At 36.6% G+C, this 13,865-nt stretch overlaps 1 protein-coding gene across 1 annotated transcript; it reads left to right on the top strand.

Annotated features, from left to right (window-relative positions):
• The first annotated feature begins 826 nt into the window (after positions 1–826).
• Positions 827–13,090, top strand: LOC6563427 (relaxin receptor 2). Its single transcript, XM_001989749.1, has 9 exons — positions 827–914; positions 3,047–3,337; positions 4,107–4,284; positions 4,344–4,628; positions 5,677–5,748; positions 6,961–7,032; positions 11,237–11,308; positions 11,492–11,935; positions 12,268–13,090. The coding sequence occupies exons 1-9, from the start codon at positions 827–829 to the stop codon at positions 13,088–13,090; spliced, it is 2,325 nt and encodes a 774-aa protein (XP_001989785.1).
• The last annotated feature ends 775 nt before the right edge of the window (positions 13,091–13,865 follow it).

Raw genomic sequence — 13,865 nt, 5'->3', positions numbered from 1 at the left:
TAAGTTCTCCAATAGTATTTTTATTCTTTAGCCTCAGTTCATCCCAAAGTAGCTCTCCAACTCTTTTCATTAGATGAGATTATTTAAATAACCATAAAACGGAGAATTGTCTAGAAATTATAATAACCAAAAACAGATAAGGTCTAATTGTGCGAAAATTGTATTTGATTGACTGTGAATCGGATTAGTGAAATGTTTTCCTATTTTCGATGATCTTTATCAATCCACATTTTTCTTAACAGACAGATAAATAATTGTTTAATTCAAGAATTTAAAATATGGATACGAAAGCACACTTAAGTTCGAATTAAATTTGATTTTATTGTCAATAATAAAATTGCTATCAGGTAGAACAAAGCTTTTTTGTTTCGATTTTAATAAGAAGTGAAGCATCTTTCTGCTCAGTTTATTTCTATTAATAGATGTTTTAATAGCGGCAAAATAAAATGTAATACCCAGCATTTGCTAAAATAGGATAAGAAGTGCTGAATAGATATAAACATTAATTGGCTCAGGGATTTTGGCTTACAAAACTAATAAATCTTAAAACTAAACAAGCTGAAAACACCTCTTTCAAGTGCAAATGCTTACGTTAAACCTTAAACAACGTATACATTTTTGTTTTTTCTTTAAAATCAGCTAATGAAGCTTTAAACAAGACAAACATTTCGGTAAAAACGTCATGGGCGTGGCCAAGCCCCCGCTGGGAGCAATATAGTACAAATAATGAACTCCGCCCAGTGGCTGCTAATGCAATGGCAGTTAAGTAATTAACCAGACAGCAAATCAAAGCCCACCGATAAGGATAACATATATTTAAGTCAAAATGGTCTATGGACGCAGCATTGCTGTTGGCGTCTGCTTTATGTTGATTGTCATTCTGATATCTGCTCTCATTTTCTATCTAAGTTTGGGTAAGTAATATTAAATTGTATAATTTAATTATCTGATATGTTAGATTGGAAAAATATGCTTAAGACTTTCTGAAAATCATAAACGTACTGATTGCTTTCTCAAGCGTTTGAAAACCTTATTTTATCCCATAATTAATTACAAGGACTTCAATCTCAACTGGCGAACAAAAAATCAAATTTCGCACAGCAAGCGCTCGTAAATTGATACGCCTGAAAAGTATTTGAAAGTAATTTATTCTATAACAGGATAAAATATGGGAACAGGGTATAAAAAGAATCGTGACCATAAAAAACCAAAATACACAAACTTTATCTTCGAGAGCGAAGCAATTTTTTGCACATTTATTTCGGAGGCGTCTGCTGCCTGTTGTGCCATTATTTTGTGCTGAATATTGTCTTATTGGAAAAACATTTTCATCGCGTTGCCAGCTTAAATATCTTTTACATACATATATATATATATATATATATATATTTTTTTTTTTTATGCCCATCACCAATTTGCCTATTGATTTGTCAAGCCCAAACAAATGTTTGATGAATGCCATTTTTCGGCTTAACGTGATGTCTGACGTATTACAAGGACCGTCATTAAGGACGTATTATATTAAAGTATATGTCTGCTGTCTGCTCTGTGCTGACTGCTGACTAGGTCTTAAATCCAAACAAATAGCAAAAGCCGCCTAGATTTGTATTTATGCGCTTAGCTGCCAGCACTAAATGAAATTGAAATGAAAAGTGTTGTTGTTAATGCACAGCCAGAGCCTCAGACACAGGATCTCATTCAAGAGCAAGTCCAAGGATATGCCAGCCGACAAGCTGTGTTTGCCAAAAACTATTCGGAATGACGCAATATGCGAAAATCATTTGATTTGACTGTTGTCATTAATTAAATTGTGCAATTCCATCATTAGGGAGATTTGGACGAAATGTAAATCAAATAATGACTTAAGAGATTTTGTATAGCTGAAATGTGTTCATTTGAATGAAGTATATAAATTTAAATTTTGGCTTGTGTTTAAAGAGGCATTTTAATTATTTTTAGAAGTTAAATGTGAATATTTTTTTGATGGTAAATTGACACAAAGTGGTACACAAAAGTATTGAAAGTGTATATGAGTGGCAGAAGGGCATTTTGTCAACATTATAAAGTATTATTGTTATATACATATTTATTATTATACATTTATTTTTATTTTTTGTATGTACAATATTACAAGCAATTGAGAAGCATTAAAATCTGGAAAGATTCAGATTCATTTAGCTGTTTAACATAAGAACTCTCCTAAAAACTATAAATATATAAAATTTAAAATGTAGGCTCTTTATTAAATTAGTAAATTGTATTCTAAATATATATATATATATATATATTTTTTTTTTTTAAATAATTTTCTATTTATATTTAGAAAATTATGAGCGCTTCTTTCCAAGTCATAAAATTTGATGTGAATATCAATTCAAAAATGATAAAATGGGAAATGACTCAAGACATTTAATTTGGATTTGTAAGTTCGAAAAATGTACTTAATGTCCTCATCAAACTGTTGATGAGCTGTTCCAGTTAGTTGTTGAAAAGAGAAGTAGACAAAACAGCCAACGAAATTACAAATGGTGAATGAAATTGCCAATTTTGATGACAAATAGGTGTGCAAAAAGTTTTCGAGTTGTTTATAAGCCAAGTCAGAATTAGTTTTGCTCTGTGGAAATGTTAATTGAGATCCCAGCTTATTCATTCTGTTATTTGTTCAATTTTCAAATGTGTTATTTGAAATGGTAATAGATACAAAAATATACGATTGACAACAAAAGTATTGTAGTCAAATAAATTAAAAGCAATCCAAAGTTTTGTGCACATTAATATTAATTGATTTGTTCTTTTATGTGCTCATTTCTTGGACTCTTGTGAACTTAATAAAAAAGAGACAATTTCAGTTCCGCTCCATGCATGGAGATTACTCATAAAACCCTCTATTTGGGCAACGTGACGTATGTGCGATGCAAGGAATGAGGGAAAAGTTTTCCGTATTAAACAAACAAATTGCAACACTTTATGTTGTGCCCTATTCAGGTCAATATGTATGTCTGTGCGTTATTAATTATTTTGTTATTGTTGTTGTTTTTTTTCCAAGGACCTTGCCCCACAGGCAGCTTTGCGTGCAATAATGGCATCCAGTGCGTGCCGCAGCGCCAAATGTGCGATAAACATCTCGACTGCTCCGATGGCAGTGATGAGAATCCGGTCGAGTGTGGCAATCTCTATGGGAGCAAGGAACTTGCCGACAAAATTGTGCGTAATGCGATTGAAAAGAAGAAGCAGCAGCAACAGCTGCAGCGCCCAACGATAGTTGCCATAAATGCCAGCTCCTGGGATTGGCCATCGCTGGCGGGCAACGGAATCCAAACAATGCTCATGCCCTGTGGTATGTGTTTAATTATATTTAGAAATTCGCCTACATATCACAGCCATTATAAACTGGATAAAATATGAATAGATACCGTAATGGTGCTGCGAAGCTTGAAGCTGACAGGCAAAAGGGTTTTCTTATTTGTTTACAAAAACAACACTTTATTTAATATATTTATAAATTTAAATTACCTATTTTTGTAGTATTTTTTGATCGTTATTTGCTCTTTTATTTGACAGTTATGTATCCCATTTAAGCATATCTTAGTTTATGTATCTCACAAGCTACGAAATATTTTCAGCAAAGCTATTTTGAGCATTTATATATTTAAATTAGCCTGTTTTTTATATTTTGAGATTCTTATAAGGCTATATTGGAGTTTTGGAAAAGTACGTAACAGGCTGGAGGAAGCTTCTCCAACCTATAAATTATATTTATTCTTGATCAGAATAAACAGCTTAATCGATTTAGCCATGTACGTATGTTTGTCCGTCGTTCCGACCGTCTGAATGAATATGTGGATCTCCGATAACATCGACAGTCTTCACATTTGGAATATAAGTTTTGTATACCACGTGCAGATCAAGTTTCATTTGATCAATATCCGGACAGGCAGAAATTTGACCATAAAAATAGAATAATATATTTAAGAGCTGGATGCAGGGTATCTCAAAGTCGAGCTCACTTGAGTACAGCATGCTTACTGGTTTTACTTGCACTTTTATTTGTTATGTTGATAGTTATGTACTCGATTTACCATATCTCTGTTTGCGTATCCCATCAGCTATCATCACATATCCGCGCCAGTGCCAGTGCCGCGGCACCATGCTCTACTGTGGCAGACTGGCCAAGCTGCGTCGCTGGCCCCGCCTCAGCGAGGAGGTGACAAATCTTTTCATTATTCGCAACAATGTGACGCTGCGAGACAACCTATTTGCAAATTTAACGCGACTGCAGAAGCTGTAAGTAATGATTTGATCCATTTAACCAGAATTCTATACAAGGGAAATTCCAAATGTAGTACGCTCAAATACAACAACATATCACACTTGCCGCCTGGCAGCCTTAGCGGTTTGCCGCATCTGGAACGTTTCGAGCTTAGCCATAACAATATTAGCCGATTGCCGCATGGCATACTCAAGGATTTGCCATCGCTGCAGTGGTTGTTCCTGGTCAACAATCAGCTGCGCTACTTTCCCATGGAGCACTTGGCATCTATGCACAAGCTGGAGTGGCTAGTATTGAGCCACAATCGTCTGACCCTGCGAGATGAGCAGCTATCCAAAAGTCCAAAACTTGTCGAAATGTAAGTAAACTAAAGTTCCAGCTATGATTGGGATTGGGCTAAATGTCGCTGCTATTTGTGAGATTAAAAAAATATGTGTGTATATATAGATATATATTTGTGTAAGAAAAGGGACCGCCTTCCAATGCCACACCCACTTTTTATGGTACTCGTTCAGTTGATGTATTCAAGCGTGAAATGCTTTACAGCGTCTGTGTCTCCGTCTGCGACACTGACTGGACCCACTCGGATTTGTGGGGGGAAACTGGGGGACTGAGGACCATCAAGTGCAGTGTGGCATGTGTTGTTCGTTTATATTTGGAATGGTTGGGGGACAACAGTTATATCCCATTACAATGTGCCATGGATGGCATAATAACAGTTTAAGCTTTGCACCATTTAAAACACTTTGCAAAGTTTCCCAAAAAGTAAGCGAGCTTAATAAAGTAATTGTTCGGTTGTATTGAAATAATCAACTAAGCCAAACCAAAACAAGTATTTTGTATAATAGGTACCTAGGAACATAAATATTTCATAAACCGTTACGTGCAGCACTTTACAAAGACTTAAACTTAATATATGTACCATTTAACGAGCACCATTTATTGTCCAGTTTTTTAGGCTCAGCTTAAGTTGCCTCTAACTGAATAACTAAACAACCTTCATTTATCAATTGGGCGCGGAAGCGTAAAAAGACACCGGCAGATACAGACTCTGGGATTTTGATATGGTTACTTTATAAATAAATAAAATAGCTAATGCTTTTTTTAAGACACACATCGATTTATTTTTAATGAGCCCAAATAGTAATTAAAGCTATAAGTGTTTGAGGCCGGAAAAATTATTAATTATATTTTTTGCCTTAAAGAATAGTTTTTATTACTGTGTAAAATAAATCAAACTAAATAAAATAGTCTTCATATTTAATTTTATGTCGAGTAAGAGTATTCACGTCTAAGTACAACATTTTAAAATTAAGTTTATTATACACGTTCGCCTTGCTTAGCCTAAGCTTAAGTTTGAATTTACTTTCTGTTTATTTTAATTGCGGGTGCACTTTATTTTACAGCTACTTGGAAAACAACCGAATCGAATACATTGGCGAGAAAACTTTTGCGCAATTGGATAAATTAGAGCTGCTGTGAGTAGAAGGAAATACTATACATTTTTATATATATATATATATGTAGATATATTAACCTCAATGCTAACACACCCAAGGACGATGTTCCCTTGAGGCGGCCTCATTAAATTTTGGCCATTTCCCTTAGTGATTTTCTGGGGTTTCCCTTTTTATTCTAAACGCTGCAACTGAACTCTCTGCCACCTTCTCCCTGGCACTCAACTCTTCCAAAAAAGTGTCGAAAAGTCTATTGAAATATGTTGTACTTAGGTTTTATGGTGCGTATGCGTAATTTTTACTCTTGACTGCATTTTGCTTTCATTTGGTTTTCGGCAGCGCTATCATCGGCGCTCCTTCAAGATTTATATGGGTTACATTTGGGCTGGCAGCCCCGCCGCGTATCACATTGTCAGCAAAATGGAACATAACAGAACCGAATCGAACTTCAAACAAATTACGCATACGCAGCGTTAAGCCAGTTGATATGCATTGGCACAATATCGAACCTGTTATGGAATAAGACACCTAGACGCTGGAATTTATGCGCCAATAAACATAAATTTCACTTTCAATTGTTTACGTATAGCATATGCTCTAAGCAAACATTTAAACGTAAATCGACTCATGCAAATTTGGTGTGTGTGTGTGTGTGTGTGTGTATTTCACTCATATATTTAATAGTCGACAATTTGAAAACATTTGTCAGGCATCTTCGCCTGGCTTCGTGGGGCATACATAATCATTAATTTATGAATCAATAGCTGACAATATAAGTCAATGGGTCGTCTAGGCACCCGTCGCGTTGGTAAGTGAAAATAAATCACCATCACAAATTGTCGCCACGTAAATAAATGCGTGTTCGGAACAGATTCCCGACCATCCACAACACCCCCGCCTACAAAGTCAAAACTCATTGCGTCTTTGCAATATGCTTGTTGCCCATCAAAATATGGATATGCAATAAGCATACATCTATGTTTATGAGTGTACAATTTTAAACAATACTAAATCATTAATGAAGTAAATAATTCCTAAATTCCTGATGCATCCGATTCCATTTTTCTTCAATATTCAATTGTTTTATATTATTTTTTTTCAGATCTAATCTTTTTTTGATTTATTTAATTTTTTCTTCTAATTCTATCTTTATCACATTATTATCCCATCAATATTAATCTCTATAATATTATTATCTTATCGATAAATAGCTTATTCCTTTTTCTTCCACAGCGATCTAAGGTACAACCTTATCACTCACATACATGAGGAAGCCTTTGTAAATCTTTCTGCTATTTTAGATATGTGAGTATATATTTATATATATATATATATATGTATGCTAATCCTATTAAATATTAAGCGAACACTAAGCATGAATTATGGCTCAGCACTAATTAACATAATCATCTACATAAATATTGTTCTCCTGGTCTGGGTAACTGAACTCGGCAATGGATAATATTGACCGTACCAACAAAGACACGAACTGGACAATTGTTGAACCCATAAAAATTCCAAGTAAAAAGCCATTGTTTAGCTTAAGTTATAATCATGGGCTACACAGAAACACACAAAAAATAAGCAAAACTTTATGCTTCGTTTATTTATTATTTATTTATTCCTTAGACGGCAACATACCTACTGTAATCGATTTTAGACCTATTGATAGTTTATATCTTTGGTCATATATCGAAACACTTTCAATTTACTATTTTATGATTTGGACCACGCCTTCGAATTTGGCCACTTACTGCATACATTATTGGCTCAGAGCAACGCGAACCTTTATGGCCAAGTCGTATAAAAGTTGTGTGGCAATTCGAATAAAATAGTACGATTTATAATATAAGATTTTTATATATAGAATACTGCACTGATCTGCTTAAAATTAAGATGTGGCTTTGTCGAGAAATTAGCATCATGTCGTCAAAAAATCCTTTGGCTTGCTAATATTGACTAATTTGATAAAAAAAAAAGACTATTAATTAAATCAATATTTTCTAAACGGCTTCAAAGCACTTCAAATTTATGTTCAAAGCTATTTTAAAATAATCTTAGGAGCTTTAATTAAGCGCAACAATGCGAGTGGAACAGAAGTTCATATTCCAGACAACATAAATTACTTAGTTAATTTGTACTTGAGCCAACGAAGTTTCCTAATTAGTTTTAAGAATTAAAGAGCTGACAAGCGCATCTTGAATAACTTGGCTTACTTAAATCAGCATTTTTATTTGTTAAGTTAATAAACATTCTTTCGACTTTTCAAAAACTTACATTTTTGCTACACATTCACTTTGGGATAGAATTGTATCTTAAAGGCACCATCCAAGTGAAGAGCTGCCCAATTTATGGGTTAAATTCATTTCGATTTCTTTCCCAAGCTCCAGCACAAACATATACATAAATATATCAATATCATATTTAATAAATGTGGTCGCCGGTTTAACATCGAACCGAGTCTGGCATCAGACTGAGGCGTTAATAAATTTACCAACCCGACTAACGAATACATCAGCATCAGCATATCAATGCCAAGACACAAAACACTCAAGCCCACGGACAACCAAGAAGAGAAATATGTTTTGCCTGTCACTTGACCAAAAATTGGTATACAAAATATATTTAAGTAAATGTATCTGTATGTTGCGCCTTTGTAGCTTTGTATCTTATGGAATGTGCTGTCTGTCAGCGCCTTGACTTCTGGGCTTCAGGCGACGACAGCAATAGCAACAGCAACAGCAACAGCAGCAGCAGGAGCAACAAATAAACAAACAGTATTATGACCAAATAAAAATGCAAATAAATTTGTATTTTATGCGAAAACAATTTCGCCAAAGAAGCGCACAGCTCGGCTGATGGACAGGCATTATGAACTAGAGACCCGTCTCCCTCTGGATGCCAGTTCAGTCTCTAGTTTTCATGCTCATAATGAACGAGTTTATTGAAATTGGCGCTGAGTTCGGTCTCTTGGCCATTATTATCGCTCAAGTCAATTTTGGCAGTGAGTGAAATCCTTTGCTTGCCTGTTGATGTGGCTAACCCCTCTGGCACACCCAGTCTGTGTGTGTGTCTGTACTTTTCATGCAAATAATGCGCCTGCAAGCGTGCTGTGAATTTTTAAGCAGTTTCACAAGCGTCAAGTTCATAAAGCAAATGCGACTTTTATGGCACTACGTTTTGTATCTCACAGATACACAGCACACATGTATATACATATGTTTGTCTGCGTCTCTGTGGGTCTTCCTTGAAATTCCGCTCACATTTCTGCTGACTTGTTGTTTACTTGTTGTCCAGCCTGGACCTGGACACTTGCTCTCCCGCCGAGCATTACTTCGCACTTTTACCAGTTTGGGGCATAAAAAATCGCTGCACTAATTTGATTTTTGCTATTCCAAACAAATTCGCACTGACAGCTCATTTTGCCTAGCCGCTTTTCGCTTCCAGCAAATGTACAGGGTGTCTTTTTCTTTGTTTTTGTTGTTTTTTATTTTTACTGAAAATAAGCTTAAGTGCAATGACGTTAATTGCGGGCAATAATTGTAGTGTCAGCATCCCCCAAGGCAGAACAATGCCCGTGCGGAACTTCCTTGAAAGGGTTCAGAGCGGTACGTGCCATTTCCACTGATTGGCCTAATGCCATTTAATTGTGTGTGGCAAATGGCAACAGATAGGTTCACCCCACGCAGTTGTTGCGATTGAAATTTAGTTCAACTTGAACGAATAGCAATATATTAATTGATAAAGTCCTTAATTAGTTTATTCGAAATGTATGCCGTAATATTGCTATTAACTTAAATTAGCTACACATTTTTAAATACATTTTTTAATAATGTATTTTGCAGTTAACTGCAAATTGCTCTGCGAAATGAATTAATTAATAGCATAAAATCAAAAATACTTGTTTTATTAATATTATATTGTTTTATCAATATAATATTCTTATATTATAATAATCTTATATAGAATAAATTAGACAATTACAACCAAAATATTACTTAAGATACATTTTTTTTGTAGTAAACAAGAAGAGCATTCAGGCAGTCGTTGTTTGCCGCTTGCCTCAGTTTAGACAACAATTTGTGTTGTGTCATTGCACTAATACAACTATGTGCGTCTATTTGACATGTTGTTAAATGCGCATTGACCGATCATAATGTTTTGTAAATATGTCTGTGTGTGTGTGTGTGTGCGTGTTTACTGTCGTGTGTAAGTGCTGTGCTTGTGGGTGTAAGTGCGCGTGTGGGCCCTTTACTGACGCATTATGTTGCCTACTTTCGTGCGCAGGCAACCGCGTAGCGCGTTACATACATCCGTGTGTGTGTGTGTAGGAGTGTGCCTGTGTGTGCGTGTGTGTGTTTGCGTTTGCCTAAGCAAAAACAATTGACATTATTACTGATGCTTCTTATATTGGGGTACATACTTTTTTGTGACCGGCAACTTGTTGCCCCGCTTAAGAAATATGTTAATTGTCGTCTGAGGCCCAAAACAGCTGCTCTGGCATTTAATGCAGTTATTAAGTAGGCTATTTAATGCCTGGACAACCGCACAAAGCCTTGCCTTATATTTCGGGCAGTAAGTGCTTTGAAATTTACATAAATTGGCTGCAGAGGCATTAATCGCAGGAGGGTTGGGGCTGCGCGTGGAGTGCGACAGCATATCAAAAAGCAATTTATGCTACAAGTAAAACATTTAGTTTATGGTTAAGCTACGAGTGTAGGCCACCCCCAGCACAGAGTGCAACTTTATAGCTGGCTAGCAATTACCAACTAGAGAGTTACTGGATAAACAAGGGGTAGCCTGTCCCCTGGCATCGGCCAGCGAATGGGGAGGGTAGTGGTAATAGTAGTAGTGTCTTTGTGCGGCAAGCCATAAAAACAAACTGTTTTCAGTTGACGCCGGCATTGATTGACCAGACAAGTGCAACGAATGGAGCTAAATAGCATCAACATCAGCTGCTGCATTTCACAAGAGTTAGGTAAGGACATTCCCCAGCTGGAGCCAAAGCCAGAGCTCCGACGTCTGCAAGCTGTCATGAATGATGCGCTTTTTCCTGTGTCTGACCAACTTACAAACACCGCCGCGCCTCTCCCGAAACCCCTTATAAAACTATATATATGTGGAGTGATTTATATAAAGTACACACACACACACACACACAGGCAAACACACAACTATTAAATAAGAATCTTCGTTATTATGTCGCTCACATTTTTGTTGTCGCTCTTGCCTTTTTAGTGCGCTACTTTTAAAGCTGTTGTGAAAGAAAACTTTTTAAAGACCTGCACATATATATATATATATATATATATATATATATATATATATATATATATATATATATATATATATATATAACTGCACATATGTAATCTGGCAGTTGAAAGCGTCGTCAAATGTTCTTTGCTTTTATCATGCTCATGTGCCCATTATTTGGCATATGCGGCGTATACGCAATCTTACACTTTTGTATTTTCATGCTTTTTTTGCATTACTTATTTTTTTACAGCCGCCTCATTGGCAATCCTATTAAGGAATTATCAGGCGCAACATTTTTGTATAACACACACCTGGAGGCACTGTAAGTAAATAATAAATAATATAAAAAATATATGCACACTGCTAGGCCATAAATGGGCTAAGACGTTGGCCCTTTAAGGTTAAGATTTGACTTAAACTTAAGCGCCAGCCATTGGAGTTATTTTTGTTTGCTTAAGTAAAAAAATCTGATGTAAAATTAAATTTAAATCTCCTACAAATACAGCTCGCTGGCACACATGCCCTTGGCCATAGACCGCAATCTATTGGAATCGCTGAACGTATCCTTTCTGAATCTGACTGGCATCGAATTCGATCGCATTGATTTCACGGCCCTCAACGAGATGCGCAATTTGAAGTACATCGTCTTTGAGCGTTTCTACTACTGCTCCATGACGCCGCAAGTGCTAATGTGCAAGCCGAAAACCGATGGCGTCAGTTCGTTTAAAGATCTATTAAGCAAACCCTCGCTGCGCTACTCCACCTGGCTCATGGCGACGCTGTCCATAGGTGGCAATTTGATGGTGCTCTGGGGTCGTTTCATCTACCGCGATGAGAATGTCGCTGTCACAATGGTCATCAGAAATCTAGCACTGGCCGATATGTTGATGGGCTTCTATTTGTTAATCATTGGCGTGCAGGACTATCGCTACAGGGATGAGTATCATAAGTAAGTGTTTAGTGCATGTTTTGTGTTGATATATATTACGCTTCTAAAATTGAATCAATCTATCTACATTTGATGTTATAAAGCAACTCTTCTTGTTCTTTTTAAACAAATATTTTAATATATTTTTTTGTGTGTTTTATAACATTTAAATATATATTTGTTGAAAACCGGTCCACAATAAAAATAAATTTATCATATATTTTTAATTTTTCGTTTCATGAACTAAAATTAACAAAAATTCTTTAATAAAATAATTTTTCGAAAGCGCTATGAAATACTACTTCAGAACCCATAATTGCAAGCATTTATGTGTAATATTTGTTTTTTTTTAGAGTGGCACGTGAGTGGTTGAACTCTTGGCAATGCAAGGCAATTGGCACATTGGCGGTTAGCTCCTCGGAGGTATCAATGCTAATACTGGCCTTTATGTCTGTGGAACGTTTTCTGCTGATTGCGGATCCATTTCGTGGTCATCGGAGCATCAGTGTCCGCATCATTTACTTCTCCCTGTTGTGCATTTGGCTAACTGGAGTGGGTCTGGCTGTAACGCCCGTTGTCATCTGGTACTCGAGCACCCAGTTTTATGGCACACATTCGGGCACCTGTTTTCCACTGCTCATCCACGAGGCATATCCGCTGGGCTGGCAGTACTCAGCGTTTGTCTTTCTGGGCGTCAATTTGTGGCTACTGGTCATGATTGCATTATTATATACGGCTCTGCTCATCTCGATCTGGCGTACACGAAGTGCAACGCCCCTATCGCTGCTGGACTGCGAGTTTGCGGTGCGTTTCTTTTTCATTGTGCTTACGGACGTACTATGCTGGGCACCCATCATAGCCATGAAGATCTGGGTGTTCTTCAAATACAATATCTCCGATGATATCTATGCCTGGCTGGTGGTTTTTATACTGCCCCTGAACTCCGCTGTCAATCCACTGCTCTATACATTCACCACGCCCAAGTATCGCAATCAAATCCTGCTACGTGGCTGGAAAAAGATAACGTCACGCAAGCGCACCGAAACTGGTCTGGGTAATGTAGCTAATACCACAACGGGCACAGCAACGGGCTCCTCGCAAAATCCGGACGACTACACCACCACCACCACCACTACAATAAAGGCTATGCCGCTAGCTTTAACGATGAGCCCCTGAATTACTGTCAACGTACATATATTTTATCCATACTCTAATCATATATATGATATATATGTATCTATATGTCTATATGTGCATCCAAGTCATTGTTAACCAACTCAACTAAAGCGTGAAATACATTCCATGTGATATTTGTAAGAAATTTGCCTTCAGACTTTTATTACCTTTGTTTTTTAGAAAGATATTTATTATTTTTTAGTCGTCTTTTATCCCACTTGAAACGAGTCGAATATCCCTTTGGCAGACGTTGCACTCAAACGGCACGAATGTACCAGAATACCGCTCAGACTGTTTTATAAACGATCGTTGTGGAGAATTCATGGACATCCGGTTTATTTGTTTTCGGTTCTGCCAGTTCCACCATTTCATCAAATTCCTCTAGTTCTGCCTCGCTTAGAACCTCCACGATTTGGTGCTGCTCCTCCTCTTTATCCTGCAAGCATTCCTCGACAACTTTGTTTTCCTTCTTCACATCTATAATTTCCAGTTATATTTCTACACTTTCACTCAGCACAACACTTCGTTTATCTATTAGCTTATGATTTGGTAAAATTAATTTTTTATTGAAAACATATGTCAAGTTTAGTTCAATGCCACAGTGCTTGCACAGCGATTTGGGCCAATTTTCTGGCTCTTAGAGACAAAGGCAGCAAGAGTTTCCCAAATCTACAACAGTTTCAGTCATTGACACTGCCATTTAAAAATGGAATTCAAGCACGAGTACGCGGGAGAAGACACCAAACACAGCGCTGTTATTAGAGATGTGAAAAGC

Source organism: Drosophila grimshawi, unplaced genomic scaffold (assembly GCF_018153295.1).
Source record: "Drosophila grimshawi isolate 15287-2541.00 unplaced genomic scaffold, ASM1815329v1 contig_311, whole genome shotgun sequence".
Lineage (NCBI taxonomy): Eukaryota > Metazoa > Arthropoda > Insecta > Diptera > Drosophilidae > Drosophila > Drosophila grimshawi.
The sequence above is the reverse complement of the archived record's forward strand: the minus strand, read 5'-3'. Positions and strand labels throughout refer to the sequence as shown.

Excerpts from the sequence above, each read along its gene's own strand:
- LOC6563427 (XM_001989749.1), top strand. The coding sequence starts at position 827 with ATGGTCTATGGACGCAGCATTGCTGTTGGCGTCTGCTTTATGTTGATT. Across the intron at positions 3,338-4,106 it reads AACAATGCTCATGCCCTGTG|CTATCATCACATATCCGCGC; the intron begins GTATGTGTTTAA and ends GTATCCCATCAG. Across the intron at positions 7,033-11,236 it reads CTTTCTGCTATTTTAGATAT|CCGCCTCATTGGCAATCCTA; the intron begins GTGAGTATATAT and ends ATTTTTTTACAG.